The following is a 20,577-nucleotide window of genomic DNA, read 5'->3' on the forward strand; positions in this document are numbered from 1 at the left end:
CTTCTTGAAGCGCAGGTAATGCTGTTTATCTTGGAGATCTTGCTCATGTCTCTTAACAATAACATTCCATAAATGTTCTCTCTGCAAATGGGAACCTGTTGGGTTTTCATCTTTTATCTGTGTGATTTCTAATGCAGCTAACCCAGGAAGACAAACTTGAGTTTGCAAACTCAAAGGCTGCGTTCTGCATCACTTTGGTTTCTGAATTCAGCGATGAGATGCGATTTTGTTGGGTTTTTGGCTTGGTTTTGCATGTGTTTTTGGTTTCTTTCCACCCATTCCCTTTCCAAACTAGAAACAGACAGCAAAGGGGGAAAACACAAACCGTAAAAGAAGAAATGAACTGGTAAGACTTGAAACCTCTCTGGCAGCCTCACTAGAAAGATTCATGTGAGTGCTGACTATCATTTTAACCTTAATCTCCATTTTCTGTTTCTCATCTCAGCAGTGGCTGCATCCAGCGACCAGAGCCAGATTCCTATAATTGTTGTGTCTGTAACAGTGGGAGTCATTCTGCTGGCTGTTGTTATCGGTTTCCTTCTCAGCGGAAGGTAAGAGAAGAAGCTGTGTATTTATACTTCTCCAACTTTTGTAATAACTTTTATCTGACCAGCTGATTAGCGCGATTTACGTGAAAGCAGCATGTGAACAAAGCTGTTGAGCGGTAGCGCTGTAAAACAGCACAAGGGTGGGCTGATTGATCTGTTTGGACAGGCAGGAATGGCAAAGGCTCAGTCACAGATGTAGTTCACTTCCCAATGATTTTCATCTCCATATAGACTGGCCCTGATTATTCGACTCTCACAGGAGTGTGTTCACATTCCTTTAAAAATAAGCAGAACATGTTATTACATGTAAAATACCCTGAAGCCCATATGTTTGCACTCAGAGTTCACAATGGGCTTTGCTCACAGAAAAAAAACTTAACTTCAGCAAAACACTTGCAAAGAACAAGAGAAGAAACTCAGCCAAATGGCCAAATGCCCCAAGTTTTGGTCAGGTCTGGATTTCATTTTTTGTGTGTAGGACACTAATGTATTCCCCACGCGCTAGTAAATTACACAGAGGTCCTCCCTAGGAGGGAGATGCTCAACTTCAAACCATCAAGCGATCCCATTGACTTCTCATGTGCTTAAACATAGGCAAGTGATGAAAGCCTGGGCTATACCATCTTTGACAACTCTAATGGAAGTTGATGGAACTTGTTGGTGAACAAGGGATTGTGGTATTGGAGGAAAATCTGGCTTGTATCAGGATCAGTTTGTATTGCGGCACTAAATTTGTGTAGCAGCCAGTGCAGAAGGCACTTTTTTCATATGCTACACATGTATTAGTACATTTTTTAATGGCAGTAGTCAAAAAATGCAACATCCTTCATGCAAAGCAATGTGAGTTGCATCTATTGATAAGGCTGAATTTGTTTTCAGTGCAAAGTAAACATTTATGCTTCTAAGGTACCCATCAGCCCACTGTTGCTTTCATGATACAGGTCTGTCTTAAGCTCAGGTCTAGCAAGGTGGCTGTAAATTACAGGATATTGTAAGCGTTAAGAGTAGTTGCAAGATACTTGCAGAGTAACTGTGCTGATACTGAACGTATTGGCTGAGGGTCTTACTTTCCCAGAGGAGGTAGAGCGTCAGTCTGTGAATGCGGCGTGGTGAAATCCAGCCAGGCTGAGCAGCTCTGTCCCTAGGCATAAGGCATCCATGGAAGGACACAGTTATGTCCTGTCTTAAAAGGTAAGCCAGACTCATCTCCACTCAAGGTCAGAGACTGACAGTCTCTTCCAGCTCAGCCGTTTGAGCTCCTGTCGTCTGCTTTGAGTGACTTGTTGGGCTTAAAAATGGGAAAGTAAATGTTCCTGTCTGCATGAGAAGCATGCAGCGGCCTGGGGGGGTGAATGGCTACAGGCCATTCACACCAGGGGCTGCAGAATAGCTGTAGCCAAAAAGACTTGGCTCTGAACACTGTAGGCAGGAGTTCAAGTCTCCTCTTAAAGGCTGGAGGTTTTGCATCAAATCCCTCCTCAAACAGAGCAGGGGGATGTGGACCTTGGCCTCCCCCACCCTGGATGCGTGCTTGTATCAATGCAAACAGCAGGATGCACGCGTGGCCGTAGGGAAGCTACTGATGTAGCCTCGCACCTCTGCAAGGAGGAGTCTGGGGGGGGGGTGAATCGCAGGTGGAGGGACGTATATCCCCTGTGGCCATAAGGAATCACAACTGCGTAGTAACCAGCAGCTCTTGCTCGTCCCACAGTTGCTGGCAAGCGCTCGGGACCCCTTTGGGGAGGACGTGCCCTTGCAGGTCTCCTTTTTGCTGCTACCTTCTCTGGTCCAAGCAAGCAATTGCAAAGCCTGAGCCATTTGTCAGCAATTCTTGTTAGTTATGTCTTTCTGTCCTTTGCCCTAATGGGCTTTCCAGGATGTGCTTCCTCTTGGCTCTTTAACTCTTGGCATGTTTATAAAAGCCCTTGTCTCCTTTGGCTAGAGTTTTATTGCCGCCTCTGCTGCTGCCTTAATCCTTCTACCTTGTAGTCACACCTCTCTCTGTGGACCCCGGGGCAGCTGCAGGTTCCCAGGAGCTTCTCCATGGTGCCATGATGGATGTATGGGAAGGGGCAGGCACAGGGAGCTGAGCTCTTGGTCCATTTTTATCTTTTCAACCCTTCCCCTAAACTGGGAAGAACCCAGTCCCTCAGCTGGAGGTGGTGGAGAAGCCTCCAGTGCCAAGGGGTCCACCATCATTAGAGAATTGGCTACCACAGAGCTGCTCAGCCGCTTTGAGTTTCCATGAATTTTAAAGTCTGTCTAGTGTGTTGAGTGACTTGTGAGAATGGAAAAATAAACCCCAGAAGCCCAGAAAGCTGACAGCCAATTTGAAATTAAACAAAGCAAAACAAAAAAATTGCTTCTATTTGGAAGAAGCAGAAATACCACTGAAATGTGTCAGTCACGCTGCTTTGCCTTGGATATGATTTCGAGACGATTCGTGGAGTGACTCTCCTGCTGTGACACTGCAGGGATGATAAACGCATTCCGAGTTGTGGGATAATCCCTTTCTGAAGCTGTTAACCTGTTTCTGGAAGATGCTTTCCTGTGTCTTTGGAGTGGTTATGTTGTTCCAGTGGGTTACATTTCCTATCCTAATTCTTTCCCATACTTGATTTTAGCAAAACAGACATTTTGAACTCCAGGAGTTGCTCCAGCTGAAATCACCACTGCTTTCCACACCGAGCAAGCTGTGCAAAGCCCAGGCTCTATCTTTTCTGCTAATGTAGGAGAGCAGGTATGGCCCAGCAGCAAAGCTAAGGAGAAGAACCCTCTTGCTCTGCAGCAGTGAGGACGTAGCCTGGCCAGCTCCTGCAAACAGGCTCCTTGTTGCTGGCTTTGTGCTGCTCTCAGGCTCCCTGGGAGGCCCTGGGCACCTCAGAATTAGGATATTCCTCCCTAGGATGCTGTATGGCATCTTTTTGTGCCTATCCTCCAAATGCTGGGCTGAAGTGAGCAGGAGCTTGAGAGCAGTCCTGCAATGAGAAGATGTCCTCCTGCTCTCGGCAGCTTGGAAAGTAATTTCCCAGTCGTAGTTCTCAGAAGTTTGCTGGGCTCTGCAGGCTTTTTATTTTCCACTAGGTCCCTGGAGGCAGAAGTTTCCACACCTCTTCCCCTTTTTTGCTTTCAAGTATCTCTGCAGTTTTCTCGCTTCTTTTGAACAAATGTAAATAACAGCTTGGCATTTCCCGTTGGCAGCTGGACCCAAACCAAAGGTCAGCTGAACGGTAGTCACAGTGGCATTTCCACATGCCAGTGTCCATCTGTGGAAACGCGCTTTGTGTCTGAAGCTGGAGGTTCCTGGGAATTTGAAACTGAATGCACTTTGCCCTAAACAATTAAGCTGCATTTCAGAGCTGATTTACTTGCAGATGCTCGGGAAAACTTCCTGTAAATAATGCGTCCTCTGACCAAGGTCATAAATGCCACCAAGCAAAATAGCTGATCACTTTTTTAAGTTATCCCACTCTTTGCATCAAGGGATATTAATAATATAACGATCAGGATTACAAATCAAAGAGATTCACTAAATCAGACCATAGTTGTCTCAGCAAAAAAAGAGAAGTGGATTGAAAATCTATTATTAAACCAGCTACAAGCATTGAATTAAAGAACACGGAGTTGTTGTTATGTTTCTTTTGTTAGGATTATGTGTTCTTCTCGAAAGCGCAATGCATTTTACAGATAGAGCAAGGCTATAAATTTTGCTTTCCTAGCAGTGCTTGAATTAGATGCCGCTTGGCATCATTGTTCCTAATTGAAGTATATATTAATCTAAAATCATTACAGACTTTTGTTTTACAGTCTGTGTCGGACAATGCCAGTCACAAAGATCTTGCGAGGAGCAATAAGGTGCTACAGTCGTCATTGTGGCATCAGCCCCTTTCTTCCTACAAACGGAGGTAGGAAGCCAGGTTTGCATCATCCTGGGAAGGAGACCCACTGCTCCAGAGCAGTTCCCCCTCTTTTGTCCTTCAAACCAAGCCCTGTTTGCAAAACTGACGGGGTCTTAGGGTGAGTCTTAAGAGACTGCTGGTCTCTCCGATCCCCCAAGCATTTGAGCTTTGTAGCACTAAACAAAGGCATGGACTTTTACAGAGTGAAATGGGGATGCTATTAGGTCAATGCTGAGCATGTTTGCAAAAGCCACTCAAAATAACTGAGAAGTGTACTGTGCATCTGCATTTATAGCCAGCTACCCATTATGGATGACCTTTCCATCTCGAGTGATCTTCCAAAGAACCAGAGGGAGCTTTCTATAGAACTCAAGAAAAAAAAAAGATTTGGAGCAAGAAAAAACTGCCCCTCGCCCTGTGTCGTGCATATACACAAAGTCTCTTTCTGGCAAGGAACTAGCCGTCAAAAGACAAAGCAAAGACAAATCTTGCCACCTGGGTGTTGGCAATTAGAGGCTTCTGCACCAGAGTATCCAACCTTGACCTTAGCTGATTTAGACTTTTAAATATCAGCCCCTGTGGTGGCAGAGGGCTACTTTCTGGACACAAATATGTGCATCTTGTTAAAAAGTTACTTTCAGGGAGTAGAGAGGGTGAAAGGATTATGGTGTATATCCTAGGTCCTGAGCCAGCGTTTGCAACCTTCCGTGATGTGGAAGGTCAAAATGGATGAATTTTTCTACAACCTCCCCCCCATCCTATTTTCCAAGATGTTTCAGGGCTTAAAATAGTTTGCTTTTTCAATATTTCCGTAGGAAACAGGAGACAGTTTGTAGATAACGTTTTTCATGGAGAGAATTTTTCCAGCATGAGTCACAATTTTTGTTAGTTGTGACTTTTTAAAGGATTTTTATCTCTACATTCTTACCAGCTCTTCCTTCTTCCTACAGGATCTTGTCTCCTGTGATTTATAGCCACTTTATGATGCTGCCTACTGCCAAATATTCCCCGCGATTCACCTGACAAGAGGAAGGATTTTGTTGGAGAAGCTATTGCTCTGCCAAGTCAAAATTCCCATCCACCAAGAGCAGGCAGGGTCTGGTCCTGCTTCCATTCAGGTCCAGGTTTTTACTACCTCCATCATGTTAACAGCCTCTTTGCTCTTTGGCAGTACGTTTTCCCAGAGAGGAGCATTAGCAGCATTGGTGCACAGGATCCCTCTCTGAAAAAAAAGTGCTCTAGTGCACCCTTTTGTGCAGGGTGATGCCTTCCCAGGGCCGATGTGGAAATGTGCTGCCCGTAGTCCCCATCTCTAACATCCTGCCTAGATCAGCTTGGCAAATTTGGCTGCTCCAACACCTTTTTTCTTTTTTTTCTAAACACTTTTTGGCTTAGTACTTCTGTGCAAACACACCGGGCTCCACAAGCCAGTCTGAGCTGCTGCAGTTTCGAGGAGGGTTTAGGGACCTAGGCTAATCTGCCTTCAGATGACTTTGGTCCAGACATGAGGTGAGAGTTGACCAAATCTGTAATTAAGCTCCAAGTCCATGAGGTATTGCCCTTGAAAGCAGCATTTCTGAGTTATTCTGGCAGCAGCCAAGGGAACGGGACAGGAGGACCGTCATGAACAGATAAGTGGCTGGCGTAAGCTTTGTCTGAGCCGGGGAAATGCAGGGGAGTGCAGCAGTCAGTGACGAAAGCTCCTCGCCTTCATTCAGACAATGCGTTTGATGGCATTGTGCAAGTCCCGTTTCCACTTCGAGAAGGGAACTGGGCTGCCCTTCAAGCTGAAAATGGAGCCTGACTTCAGTGGTAGCAGCTCCAGGCTCCTACTGAGCACTGGTGAAAGCCCGATGCATTTGTAGTGTCTTAAAGTGGGGTTTTACAGTGTCTTCTCTTGGCTGTGGAGTGGGTAGAGGATGAAGAAGAAAATCAGACTGTCGTCCCTCTGCACTTCTGAATATGTGGATGTTTCACCTTGCTTTGGATGCTAGAAACAGGAAGCGTGACCTCTCCTGAAGGCACGCCATGTTGTGGCACTTGGCCTCTTACTGAGAAAAAAGGTTATCCATACTTTCTTACGGCTTAAACATAGCAAAGTATAATGGCAGAGGTATTTCCAAGTGCAGTTCCTTTCCCTGGAAGCGTTGCTCTCCTTCCCCATAGTGATTGCATAGAAATTGTCTGCTTGGGCTTCTGCATTCTCAATTATTCTCGAACAGCGCAGAGAGGTGCTTTAACGTGTGAGCTAGGTGTATAGCTCAGCAGGAAGAGGAGGTGACTCCTTAAACATTAATATAGTTTGGACAAAGTAGGAATATATTCCTAGCAGCTCACAGTGTGTAATGCTGTTCCTCCGATTTTTGAAGCAAGCATGTTGACTCACGAGGTGCTAGGTGTAGTGCTGGCCTCCTGACCTGGAGGTGCAGGAAGCAATCATTGCCATCGCTCAAGGCTGCGTGAGGGATTAGAAAAACCTTCCCAGGCACCCTCAAGTATTTCAGTCTCTAATTGCAAGCCTCTGAAGAACATCCCATTAGAGCAGCTTATTAAAAGCAACAAACGAGGCTTTCATTTATCATGACTCCAAGTCTTCAACTTAGAACTCTTAAAAGCCACAGCTATATATGGCAGAGCCTCTCCGAGATGCATCTAGCCACTAAAATGTAGTTTAATTCCAAACGCTGTCTGGGTCATCTGCAGACTTGTGGTAAATTAATTACATTGATTGCAGGCACAGTTGTTTGGGCCTATCATATATATATACACACACACATTTCATTAACAAAGCATGTAGCCCCGGGTTTGAAACGATGCCAAGGGTGTTGCTAAGTCCTCCTAGCACAGGTTTATTAAAGCGTGCTCTCTGGACAGTTGGGTTTGTAAACCACATAGGCATTGCGGGGGTCACTTTTGCTAGAACTGAAGGAGTGTCAGCTTTGTGTGCCTGAGATAACCGAAAGCGGTAGAGTTGGTCTAGCCAAGAAGCGGGGCAGCACTGGCAGGCCACGGAGGTCTGGGAGGTCCCACTGCAGCTCCAGGCTCCTCTACGTTGTCTCTGCCCATCTGCAGCCCTTTCCTTGAAGCCAGGGCTCAAAGCAGAAGTCACACCTTGTTTCAAGCCAGCTTGGCTTTTGGAGACGCTGCCGCCTCAGCGCCTCATTCTTTTCCAGCAAAGGGGATTTAACGCTGCAGGTGTTTTCTCAATAACCTTCACTGTTATGTGGACGTGTCATCTGTTAACCTGCAGCAGATTGAAGGGGCTCCTGACCACCTGTTGGAGCCAGAGGCAGGCCCCACAAGGTCTCCTCGTAGTCTGCTGGTTGATTCAGTGAGGCTGGAGGGGAATTTGCAGATAATTTTGATGTATGCAGTGCTCGGTTCAACTCTGACTGCTCCCCAATACAGGTCAGCTTGCTGGCTAAAGATCTTCAAACCCCGGAGAGGTCCGGGCGTATTTCATTGAGCGGCGATCTCTTATCCTGCCACAGCATTTGATCTCATCTGGAAAGCGTTTGCCCTGCGTGGAGCAAGGAGACAGGGAAACTCTGTCCTTCCTAGAAGCCATCAGCACCCAAATGCGGTGGCCACGAGAACACGTCAGGTTTGCTGGAGTTTAACATCCAGTTTTATTTGCCTCAGGATTTTTATATTCTGAAGTTTATCTGCCAAATCAAGTCATCCTTTTAACAGGAGCAGTAATAAATCTTCCTTTGCCCTAACTGTTCAGGCCAAGTAGTCCATTCACTTACCTATCCAAGTGCTCCTGGGACTGGAAAGTGAATTTTGTTGTCTGGTGATCCAGTTTAGTTTGTTTCTAAGAGCTTTAGATTTCCCCTAATGTTACACCTCAGAGTATTTTGACCCGAAGTGCACAGCATTATGTGATGGGTATGCAGGAGTAAGGCTGCATCAAAGCATATTTCCCTTGCACTTGAGCATTTTTTTCCTCCCATAAAGGGAGCGAGTGAGATCTGACGCGCTCTGCATTCAGTGCAGGGAACTGATTTTGTCTCAGAGCAGCCCAGTTGCTGATGAGGTGCTCAAAGAGTTTTCTTTGTTTAAGGAAACGACGAGCTATTTTCACTTTAAGGAAGTCGTTGCTTTTCAGTTTAATTGAACTGTTGTTTCAAAAACCTTGACTTTGCATGCTGAGCGGTGTGGGAAGGTCTGATGGCAGCAACTGTTAGAAAATGCCTGGGGGGAGAGGGCCTCCTAGCTAAAATGTAAGATAAGTCGTCACAGCCACAGTGATCTTCTGGAGACCTGCCAGTTCCCTGTGCTCAAATCCTACGAGGTTAAACCCAGAAAATGGCAAAATTGACTCAAAATATATAATGCTTGGGTTCCTTTTGCGTACTTATGGGTTTTGGACCATCCATTGTTAACTTGGATCAATGGAGAGGTTTAGTGAAGGCTGAGCTGCTCCCATATTAGTGTGACTGCACAAGCTAGGGCATTATGAAAATAGAAAATATTGTCAATTATAGCAAAAAAATATTGGCATCACTGTTTAGAAAATGTTAGCAAGTTGTTATGCTGATGCAGAAGGGGCTTAGAGAGACATTCTTCACCAGTTCTAATTTAAGTAAGCGCATAATCCAGTATATAATTCTGTAAATCATTGCATGCCTGAAGTTATTTTGCATCATAATTTAAGGCGGTGCAGTTGCAGAATGTTAATTTTGTCTAAATAGGCTATTTTAATGTGTTTAGGCATTGTAAATTATACTTTATAAAAATCTGATGAGCACAATTTTTTTTCAAGAACGACATGTTATGACGATTTGAGGAGAAATGATGAGTGGGATCTTCAGCTGACTTTAACCGGAGTATGTCTGCACTGTTGGGCTCCTGCTTGTATATCGTACTGAAGTTCTTCCTGTTGTTTCTTCTGCACTATGTTCTTTTTCAGGCTGAATTACCTTAACAGATTTGGTAACAGAAAAATTGTCCATGCAAGTTCTCTGACAAGGATAAAGGGCAATTACTGAGGTGCAGCCAGCCTCGGGTTACAGACTGATGTCAGGTGAACCCATAGTCTGATTAGACTAGAGTAATGGCTCGGCAGCCTTCAAAAGCAAGCTGTGGATGCTTGCAGCACCTTTCAACTCACCACATTTTGAGTTTATTTAGGCTGAATGCTCTCACACGATTCATAAGGTCCTGCTTCTGCAGATGCGTAATGCGCGTGCAGAGCTTCACTGATACAAGGAGACCCAGAAAGGGCTGTGTGAGTTGAGTACATGCATAAGGGTCTGCAAAAGCAGGGCTCACATTCATCCAGTGCTTTTTTTTTTTGAAGGAAATTGTAACTGTACCACACACATGCTTGTGGAAAAAGTCACTTTGCCTGCTCCAAGGCAGGTGCTTAAGTTTAAGCACATGGGTGGCCCCATTAATCCTAACGGTGGTACTCAAGTACAGGAAGCACATGGTTAATTGCTTTGCAGGACCAGGATCTATACGCTCTCCCCAAGGCATTTTTCCCCAACGGTAGCACACGCCATGAAATTCTTGCAGCCCAAGATGTTAAGGTCCAAATAATAATTGCAATAAGAAGGAAGAAGTGCATATAAAAATGTTGCGAATGTATTTGCACCTTGCCAGGGCGGTGGGATTATTCCTTATCCTGGGCCTTTTTGTTTGCTTTTCAGTTGCTGCGATCATGGCTGTGGGTGGGCTTCTTCTCTGCGTGCTGTTGCCTATCCGAGCCTAACATGGTCAGTGTTCCCACCTGTGCTGGCTCCTATTTCGTGTCCTCCCTCCATGTTTTCTGTGCACAGTCTGCCTCTCCCTCCCTTTCTGGTATTGGCCTAGAAATCGCTTTCTCATCCAATCTCTGCAACCCAGCTTGTGTATCTCAACAACTGGAAATAGCCTGACCCGAAGCAGAGTGTGTCTCCAGCAGGGGTCCCAGGGGAAAAAAAAACCTGATATGTTATGCCATGATCGATCCAGACACCGCACCAGCAATGTCATGTGTCATAATAAAACATCACATATGCTGGACACTTCATCAAATTCTGCTTCTTGTCACCAAAAGGGGCTGGGGGAGGTAATTTGTCCCCAGAAAGGAGACGGGGGGCGGGCGGGAATGGAAAGGTGTTTAGTGGCATGTAATGTGCATGTCAGTGAAACAAACCGTATGTCATCGACATACATGTCAATGTATGACATACACGGCAATGACATGATGCTGTTAGCCAACGATATGCTCCAGCAGCGTTGGACATATCTCTGCGGGCGTCGAGAGCTGCGTGTCCGTGCTGCATGCTGCCCCGTTCTGCCACCATCTGGGCTGCCTCACCAGTTTCTGCTCTCTTGTACTCTCCCCTCTTTTCTAACTACTCAAAGGAAGGGTGATTTTAATTTCTGTTGGTTTGACTGGACGCAAGTTGAGTTGCTCCCTGAAGGGAATGTGTTTTAGGTCTCTGAATCGGCTGTAATCTGTGCAGGCAGAGATCTTCCTAAGCCTCCTAGGAGACTCATGAAATCACCATCCCCGTCAGATAGCTGCTTGAGACCATAGGAGCGCTGAGACGTCCCACGTGCATTGTTAAACTGGGAAGGTTTTGCAGCATAACTGGGAGAGAGGTGTGAAGCTCTTCTACTGTGTTTTCTGGGGGATGCTGAGGCTTTGCATCATGGTAGCTGGGTCATGGTGCAGTCCCTGTCTGTGGGGCACAGCAATCACCAAGGTGGACCGTTTTTGGGTCCTCTAGTGCTGTATTTTGGCTCTGACGGAGGCCTGAACCAGGGAGGAGTTTGCAAATGCCAATCACAAAGGCCCTAAAGCAGAAGCCTTTTTTTTTTCCTGTTGGAGCTTTTTTAAACTGGTTTTCATGACTTTTGAGTAGTTAAGAGCAGCATTAGCAAGCAAGGCTGCTCAGCTCAAAGTATATGGCTGCAAAATGTTCTTCTGGTACATGTGGTCATTCCTGCGAGCCACCGGTTTGGCAATGATTGCGCTAAAACAAAACCTCCCAGTACTTCTGTTGTCTGTTGTGACTGTGCCACCAGTGCACGAGCGGTCGCTCGCTGGGAGTCATGCTTCAAATGTCCCCAGCAAGGCCCCCAACCAGAGAGTGGCAGCAATGAAAAATACTTCTCAGAGGAGACCGGGAATGGACATCCAGGCTACGAAGAGAGATGCATAGGGAAAACTTGGCTGACCTGGAAAACACCCTCTACAAGTTTCCTCCTAAGCTGCGGAGAGACTAACGTGGCAGCAAGCTGGGAGGGGGAAATGGGAAAAGTGACTTCAAGGCACGGACGCCATCGGCTGTGCTATGGGAAGGCACGACAGCCTCTTTAGAGAGATTTATGAAGATCACTTCAGAGGGAGCTTCCTGTGAGAGGGGGAAACGGTATCTTGTTTAAATTATTTTTAATTGTTCTGGCCATGGTTTAGGAAAGCAGGGAGTCATTCAGTGTGAGGGCAGGGAAAGACTAAAAGCTAAAAATACTGCTACTGGAATTGTGAAACTTCCTTTGTAAAGCATCCAAGTTAATCAGAGGTCGAAGGCAGGGTCGCACCCTGTAGAGGGGGACAGCAGTGGCTGGGAAAGCAGCTGAGAAGATGGTGAGCCTGCAGCCCTTAGGAAGGGAACCTGCCCTGGTTCCTCTCAGGCCGGTCGTCTAGTGTTTCTTTGAACAGAGCCAAAGGTCTTAGCTTGTCATCTCAAGACCTTTTACTGCTTTTTTGATCCCGTTCTCTGAATTATAGGACTTTGAGAGTAGATAGAGGAGTTGAATGAGTCAGATTCCCAACCTGCATGGATTGCTCCAAGTTACTGCAGGTGAAAGTTTGGTCCAGTGCAATGGAGGTAACTCATTATAGACATCAAAAAAGCAGGAGGAAAGTGAACAGAAAAGTGGGGAACAACTTCCAGTATAAAAGCTGTTCGTTTTACACCAGTCCCTTTGAGTATTGGGACCAGTATCTCTGGTTTTGTGATACTGAATATATTCTAGGATTGCAAGCAGCAAAGGCAAATGCTGAACATGGACCAACGTCGCTAGAGGTAGACTTTTGCCTCTGGCTCTCAGTATCAGTGGTGTTTATCCAGGATAAAACTATTTGCTGAACAAGTTATTGTCTCCACACATGAGCTGAGGCGACAGGAACTTAGCCAGATGGACGGAGCCCTGTTTATTTGTTCCTCTGGGTGGAACGTGGCCCTGCCCTGCAACACGTATGCAGCCTTATTGCTTTAACATCTTGGAATAAATAGTCTGAAACAAGCACTAACCCCTTGTAAACAACAGCATTGCGGTCCTCACAAACCTCCTGTAAAATGACAGCTCAAGATGGGTTGGATGCATTTCCTCAAAGTTGATTTATTGTAAAAGATGTGCTTCTGAGTAAAGGTCTCACCCCTGAAAAACAGCTGGCGTTTTGTCTCTGTTTCAGAGAAGTGTACAGAGTTAATTTATATTTAAGAGATTAAATACATATATAAATCTCTGCAGGACTGGGACGGGAGATTGCATGCTGCTTCAGGGCACAAACCATTCGATGGTACTGACTGCATCTAGCAAGGTGAGGTCCCTTTCCTCATTGGGGACATCTAAATGCTGTCCTCATGTGCATTTCCAGTAACACCTTGGCTGTGTGCTGAAATGCTTTGGCCTGTGCCTATTAAAAAAAGTATATAAAGACTCTCCCACATCACTGCCTAGGGCTTGGTTGTCCAAGATCCAGCTCTGCAGTCCCCTGACTGTGTCCTGCCTGGGCTGTGACCAGAGTGGTGGCCCCAGCTAGGGAGATGGAAACTCCTTCCCTTGGGCATTCTGTGGTTTTTGGGGATGCCTCGGGTGGCCGAGGGACCACACACCACCCAGCAAAGGCACCCCGAAGCACAGGGTCAGATGCAAAGTATCTCCATCGGTCCAGAGACAGCAAGCATCTTCCTGCCTTGTTTCTTGAAGGATTTTTCTCTGTGAATTGGCTTCTGCCATGCAAGGCAGTGGGCATTGGTTTCCCAGCTGGATTCTTCGTCTTTCTACCCATCCGTTTTATATTTTATAAACCTATATAGGGATCATTTTACAACTTCACTTTTATAATCTGCGCTATAAATATTTTACGAGCTGCCTGCCAATCTGCAAGTAGTTTTTAAATAAGACATGATGCCTTAAGAATATTTAAAGTCTCACTTTTTTTTTTTATCTGATACTTTTATTGAAAAACACAGAGCTGTGCAAGGAAGACATCTGCTTTCTAGGTACAGAAACTGGGACAAATCCACAACAGGAGTAAGTGAGTTGAGATTCAGGTGTGCTGCTGAATTACGTTAACTCTTTGGCTGAGTGTCTCCAGCCCAGTGGGAGATGAAGTGAGTGTCAGGATCTTTATGCTTGTGCTGTATGTGATATAGAAAAGATATAGGAAATCTATCATTTGTACAATGACAATAAACTAGAGAATGAGTTCATCAGGAGGCTTTTGACTCACAGTTTTTCCAATAAATATTAAGAGCAAATGCACATGCAGAAATGGGTTATTTCACAAACAAGTGGGAGCTTTTTCTTCCCCCAAAATATATTGCAAAGCCACAATATTTAGATACTTTTATTTGCCAGTAAGATTCACCTAGTGAATCAGGACTGTTAACCTGAAATAGCAGATTTTTATGGGATTTAGTTGGGGAAGAAAGGAGAAAAAACTGCTTGTGTGTGTTATTTAAAGCATCTGAAGGTCAAGAAGGGAAGAAGTGCGGTTTAGTCCCAGTCAGCGTGTACACAGCTTGTTTCTCTGGGTAGTTAGTTTAGGAAAGCGGGCGTGTGAAGGGCAGGTTTTGCAGCAAGCTTTGTTAGTGATGCCCAACTGTTGCTTGAGAGTTGCAGTCCACTGGCTGCCATTTCACTTTGGTGTGTCTTGTTGAGGCTTGTTTTAATGATGCTTTGGGGGTCCCAGAGCCTGATTTCGTATGCTAATGTGATGTGCTGCTGTATGTGTTACCCAGCTCAAGAGAGGGGGACAGCTTGAGCTAACTGGTTTGCATTGGCCCTTTGAGTGTGTCCCTGGGCAGTAAAACATGGACTGTTGGACATCAAGGTGTGCTTGGATCACTGGACGCAAGCGATGGCATGTTCCCGATTTCTCTCTCCTCCCTCTTTATCGTTGAAGAATCAGGAGATGTGGGTACTAAAAAGGACAATGTTAGAAAAGCTTATTTATAGGTGAAGTACTCCAAACCTGAGGAAGAGATGAGGGCATTTGCTCTAAAAGGTAAACAGAAGAATTCTTGTATATGTGCGTTTGGTAGAAGGATGAATTGAAACATATGTGTATTTTTAAGAGGAAAATTGAGTTGTATACCTCAATCCAGAAAATTACTTCTGTGGCAAACTGATGTAACTTTTGGCAACTTGCAGCAGAAAAAACTGGGGTTGCCAGAAGTGGGAATCGATACTGATACTCATATCTCTAGTTTATATACTTAAAGAGAGAAGCAGTATCATGAAGGGGAAGAATCCATTTTCACCCAGGGATTGTGAACACCAAAATACGCTTTGAAATGACCCTTACTCCCAGGGTCTCCGCGTACACCTAGTGCTTAGGTTTTTGAGTTAATTGGGCAGGACCCCATCTTGGGAAATGGCACTGCTGCTGCTAGAGCAAGGCGACGAGCACCGACACGCAGATATCTGAGCCGTGTCTCTGAGCACCTCATTGCCGCTCTTGTGGGTTTTGCATTTGGAGCGTGATGGTCTCAGCTTGGTTGCTGCTGCTGAAATCGTGCCCTGCATGAATAGCCTGGCTGTTTATCAAGTGCGACCCATTTATCTCCCTGCCTGTGCCCCCAGACCACCTGTCAGCCTCCCCCCTTGTCTTCTGCACCTTGTCCCGATCCATTCCCCTGCGCTTGCACAACCTTTGCCGTCTGTTTTTTCCTCCTCTCCCCTTGGCACAGGTCTCCCCTTCTCCCCAAGGTAAGCTTGCGTGCCTGCTCCCCTTCCCTGGAGTAACCCTGGGAGGTCATGTTGCTTTTCTCCTCTTCAACCCTCCAGTGTCCAGCTCTGCTGGGGCCAGCTCAGCGGCGATGCATGTGTCCTGTCCTATTGGGGCTTTTGTTTGTAATCGTGATAGTTTCACAAATCTAGTGCCAAATTCCTATAGCCTAAAGGCTGCTTGGCCCCTTGCATCCAGGCAGACAGCAGTTCCCTGTAATAGGACTTCATGCTGAGGGCAAGTTTCATGCAGATGCCTGTTACTGCCTCCTCCTAACTGCAGTTTTGTTTCTGCTAATTGTATGCTCCTCCTTGCTGTGAGTGGTGCTTGGAGTGCTCGCATCCCCCTATCTCAAAAATCATGGGCAATGGAAGAGAAGACTCCAAGTTTCTCAGCTTTAAGTGGCTTCTTGGTAACCTGAGGCTTTCTTTGAGGTGTGCCAGCTAGCGATCCCACTGCGTGCTGGCTGGTTTGCAGGCGTCTGTTGTAGGTTTTTCACTCTATCAAGCAGTGTCCCTCTGTCTCATGTCCATGCAGTTTGCTTTAAGTATGATCCACTTCCTGTATCGTTATCATATCCAGTCCTTGGAAAGACTGGCATATATGTGTGCATCATACATACCTCATCCCGTATTTTTAAATGTGTATATATATGTGTATATAGCAGTTCTCCTTACCTATGCAGTTACCCTGTGGCTTCCTACGTGGTTGTCTAAGTGAAGCAGGTCTCAGAAATGCCACCAAAGCAGCCAGTTAGTGCTAATGCAATAACATAGCCTAGAGAACCAGCTAGAAGGATGAGGGACCAGCCAGGGACTGAGGATGCCCTGGGGGAGATGCGACTCCCATATGACTGTGGTTGCAACTCCATGGTAGGATTCAGCAGTATTCTTGCACTGCCTGGTGCTAATGTGGGAGCAAGATAGGTCAGGCAGTGACTGCGTGCCTTCTTCCATCTTTATTGCTGCTGGGCAGAGGGGATTGCGTGAATGATAGCTCCCCTGCATAAAGACAGGAGATGTGCAGGAAACCCCATCAGAGCCAGAAATACATAGGAGACCCTTGAGGGCAGTGAGGCAACAGATTTTGGGTTTTTTAAGCCATTATTTTGCATGCATATAAGGTGTTAATGTTTACACAAGGCTATTTTCTAAAGTATCAAAATTTAAAGTTCTGTGCAAATGCCCAGTGGATGAAGGAGAGCATGCAATACATACAACATGGTGCCTGCAAAAGCTCTGTGGTCCAGATCTTGCTTTTGCGATTTTAATGTTTCATCCCATTCATCTTCCATCATCCTTCCTGTTCTTGCTTTTTTGTCTTCTTAATAATAGCTGAATTAGATGTATGGTAGGGTGGAGTTGTTCAGAAGCATCTGTGGGATTTGGAAACACAAGTCCAATTGAAAATCAGTGGGCCTTGGGCCCTGAATCCCGTTAGGGAAATTGCAAGTAGTTTGATGAGCTAAAACTGGGACAGCAGCAATACAGCCGCTAGAGAGGTTGGTTTCGTCACTGCTCTGGGGTTTTGTGCTTTGTGTGATTTGAAGTAAAGAGCAGGTTTCTGCCATGCCGGAGACAAAAACATTCTTCTGGGTTTTTTTTCCAGGCGATGTGGCTATAGCAAGGCTAAACAAGATCCAGAAGAAGAAAAGATGCATTTTCATAATGGCCACAGTGAGTAAAGATCAAACATGTATATATGTGTTTTTGATGCTCTGTGGTAATGAGAAATACAACTGAGAGGTTGTTTTGTTTTTTAAAAAAAAATTATCTGGTTTTGCTGGTAATTCACAAAAGAATTGTTTGTTCTGTTATTCAGTAAGTCCCCACCTGCTCTGCTCTAAGCCCCATGGAGAATTGAACATCTGAACAGTCCTTATACGTGCCCAGCTATTCACACCTGTACATTTGCAGCAGATCTCTCTAGTGAGCCATTTTGTTCTATTCCTTTGTCTTTGCTGTATGACCCAAGGTGCAATTAATTTTGCCTGGTCAGCACATAACAACTCTACGTTTTTGTGGTCTGGATGCGTCAGTCCAGAATACCTGTTTGAAACCCTTGCTCCACCCCAGCCAACTGTGAAGACCAAGCCCGCAGCTACTCTTTGCCTTGGATGCCTCTGCAGAGGTGTGAGGGATAACACCTACTTCTTGCTCCTAGGAAGCTTTCAGAAATGCTGTGTTAATGTCCTCATATACAAAAAACCTCTGCGGTGATGCTAGAAAGTACATCTCATGGTTACTCTCATGGTCAGTCCTTCCATACATCCAAAGCCAGTGTTTGAAAAGCCTTCCTTCGTCAAGTGCTGTGGGATCTGGGGGTGGGTAACAGTAAGGTGCCTTTTGGGGTGGAAAAGGGAAACGCGTCTTGAGTGGAAGTCAAATTTCCATTAGTGCTATGTAATGAAGGCAGCAGGAAGCAAATCAACTAAGAGCCACAGTGTAACGTAGCTGTCTTATTAGACTGATGAGCAGTTCTTCATGTGAGTAGCCTTAATGATTGTCAAAACAAACTTATAATATGGATAATGAAAATACTTTTTCTCCTCTCAAGTCCTGGAGAAAAAGCCTGCTATTGCTTATATTTATACTGGTACAAACCACAGGCTTTGTAATGCAAATATTCAGTTCATTTAAATCTCAGTAACTCCATCTGAAATAATGTGGCCGATTGATTAGCTAATATGTGACTGGTAGGGCATAATTTATTGCAGCTCTCCATCAACCCCCATCCATTCAACTTGCTTTGCAAGTTGTTCCCTTAACATTTTGCTTTTTTTACTTCCTCCTGACATACCCTCTCCAGATCCAGAAAAGGGATCCTTTTGCACCAGACCCCAGACCAGCCCGTTAGGCAGCACCGAGAGGGATTTTTAGCTGTGCATCGTTCCAGCTGAGCACTATCATGTGCTTTTCTAAATATGATGAACTTGCACGTATGTCACATATAAACTAAATGTCATTTTCCAAGAATGCTATTCATTTTCCCTGTAGAAATAGGTTTCCCTGCTACAGTGTTTTCCAGCAAAGCAGAGTGCAAGGGACAGGAGTGTGTATTGCCCATCTTCTGTCATGCCTTTTGCCATTAACACTCTTAATTTGTGTTTGCAGTTAAGCTGCCTGGAGTAAGGACCTACATTGACCCACACACCTACGAGGACCCTAATCAAGCTGTCCACGAGTTTGCTAAGGAAATTGAAGCTTCGTGCATAACTATTGAAAGAGTTATCGGAGCTGGTATGGAAATACATTTCATGACCCTTAGCAGCGTGGAGGGTTGGCTTTCTTAACACGAGAGATCTGGGAAGCGCCGTGAAATACTTGTGCTGTTAGGTACCCTGCAAGTGGTGGGGAGCATGTTCCAGCTGAAGTTTGGGACAAACCTGTCATTGTCTGCAGTTTTGAAATCAGGGACTGAACTGAAAACAGCAGAAAACAGTCATGTTTAGACAAAGCTGAGTTATTTCGATGGACGCTAAGAGAAATGAGTCACTTAATTTTCAGGTTCTTTTCACCATTTTAACCTTTTTCTCGTCCCCCATTAAGGTCAGTCTTGAAGCAAAAATTAAGAAGTCATCTGGGAGAGAAAAAAAGCACAAACCAAAGTCCAAAGCTTTTAACTTCCTTGGTTAAAAGAAGGAACTCCCATTTTCTTTCCAGTTAAGCTGGAATCCAACCTTAGGAATATTTTCTATCCTCTGAAATTGTATTTTTGGAGGTAATTTACTGTTCACCACAAAAAAAAAAGGAAAAAAAAATCCATTTGGGTTACTTTTTAAAGTGGTCGTAAAATCGGAAAGGGTTTATAGTCTATAAAAATACATGTTGCTGTGAAAGGCTAACAGCATTCCTTCTATGTAGCTTACCAAAGGAAGGTTAAGAAGTAAGTGGCTTGTGTTTTACAGCTATCTACACAAGGCGATGATATAGGATGTGACAGGACTCTATCATCTAGTAGACAAAAACATGAAATGAGGAAAAGCCCCAATAGAATATAGAGCCATAGGTCTTTAAAGATAGGAAAATTACATTTTTCTTCCTAGTTTCCTTGTGCTTGTGAATTACTTGGCTGGTGGTACGCCAGCTATTTGAGATGGTGATCACTGTGATGTTCAGCTTTCCACATCCATGAATGCGGGACAGCCCTGCGTGCTTTTGATCAGCTATCTATAGGGGCTGGGCTGCATGCTGTAGACAGATGCACGCCGTGCATTCCCTTGACGTGCTGTGATCCCATTCTTTCTGTGATCTCTGAAGGTGAATTTGGGGAAGTCTGCAGCGGGCGGCTGAAGCTGCAGGGAAAGCGTGAGTTTCCGGTGGCTATTAAAACCCTGAAGGTGGGCTACACAGAGAAACAGAGGCGAGATTTCTTGGGAGAAGCAAGCATCATGGGGCAGTTCGACCACCCCAACATCATCCACCTGGAAGGCGTCGTCACAAAAAGTAGGTACAAGTTGCTGTGGACTGCTGTCCTTGAACTCTGGCTGACGGGAGAGTTGGTTAGGGGAGGAAAACTTGGGTAACTTGCGTTTTGACTGTGCCTTTCACAGTTTCTTTAAAAACAATGAACTCCCCTTGTGCAAAATGTCACGCTTTGTAGGTCCAGCCAGGAACACGTCCCCCAACATTGTAAAGGGGGTTTGTTCCCGAAGGATTTCAGCGTTCTTCTAGCTAGAATGGATAGATAATGACTAAAATAATAAAAAATGTTAACTCCCTCTGCAAACCTTGCCTCACCTAGGCATAATATGCATGGGCTAAGAGAAAACCCCTCTTCAAAGGCCCAAAATTAAATGAGACAGAAATAGGAGTTGATATGCCTGGCCAGCCTCAGGCAGTGGGTGGGTGATGGAGACGGCAATAAGCCTGGGACATCTGAATGCTGGTGGAGTGTGCTGCCTGACTTCTGCCTTGCAAGTAGTTCAGCAGCACCTACCGCCTGCAAAGTGCAAGAGCATTTTGAACGCAGCGACATTGAGCCACCCGCTAAGTTTTTCGAGCAGGCTCGCTTCTTATTCCTGCCTTTATATGTTTACTTTTGAAACCACATGAGCCCCAGGGTGAGGAAAGATATGCCAAGAAGTGGGAAGCGATTTCCCTGGCAGAGAAATGGGGAGGATTTTGCTACTGAGATTCCGGGGGGGGGGGAGGGGGGGAACACCGCAATC

The 20,577-nt window shown here is 45.3% G+C and overlaps 1 protein-coding gene across 1 annotated transcript in view; it reads left to right on the forward strand.

The window, feature by feature from the left end:
• The window catches only part of EPHA5 (EPH receptor A5), a 181,091-nt gene that overhangs the window by 135,661 nt on the left and 24,853 nt on the right, over positions 1 to 20,577 (forward strand). Inside the window, exons 7-11 of the mRNA XM_009273607.1 lie at positions 449 to 551; positions 10,105 to 10,170; positions 17,016 to 17,083; positions 18,521 to 18,646; positions 19,667 to 19,852. Of these exons, the coding sequence (XP_009271882.1) occupies positions 449 to 551; positions 10,105 to 10,170; positions 17,016 to 17,083; positions 18,521 to 18,646; positions 19,667 to 19,852 (549 nt within the window). The remainder of the gene's footprint in view (positions 1 to 448; positions 552 to 10,104; positions 10,171 to 17,015; positions 17,084 to 18,520; positions 18,647 to 19,666; positions 19,853 to 20,577) is intronic.

The sequence above is a fragment of the Aptenodytes forsteri genome, unplaced genomic scaffold, assembly GCF_000699145.1.
Source record: "Aptenodytes forsteri isolate BGI_AS27 unplaced genomic scaffold, ASM69914v1 Scaffold93, whole genome shotgun sequence".
NCBI classification, from domain to species: Eukaryota; Metazoa; Chordata; class Aves; order Sphenisciformes; family Spheniscidae; genus Aptenodytes; species Aptenodytes forsteri.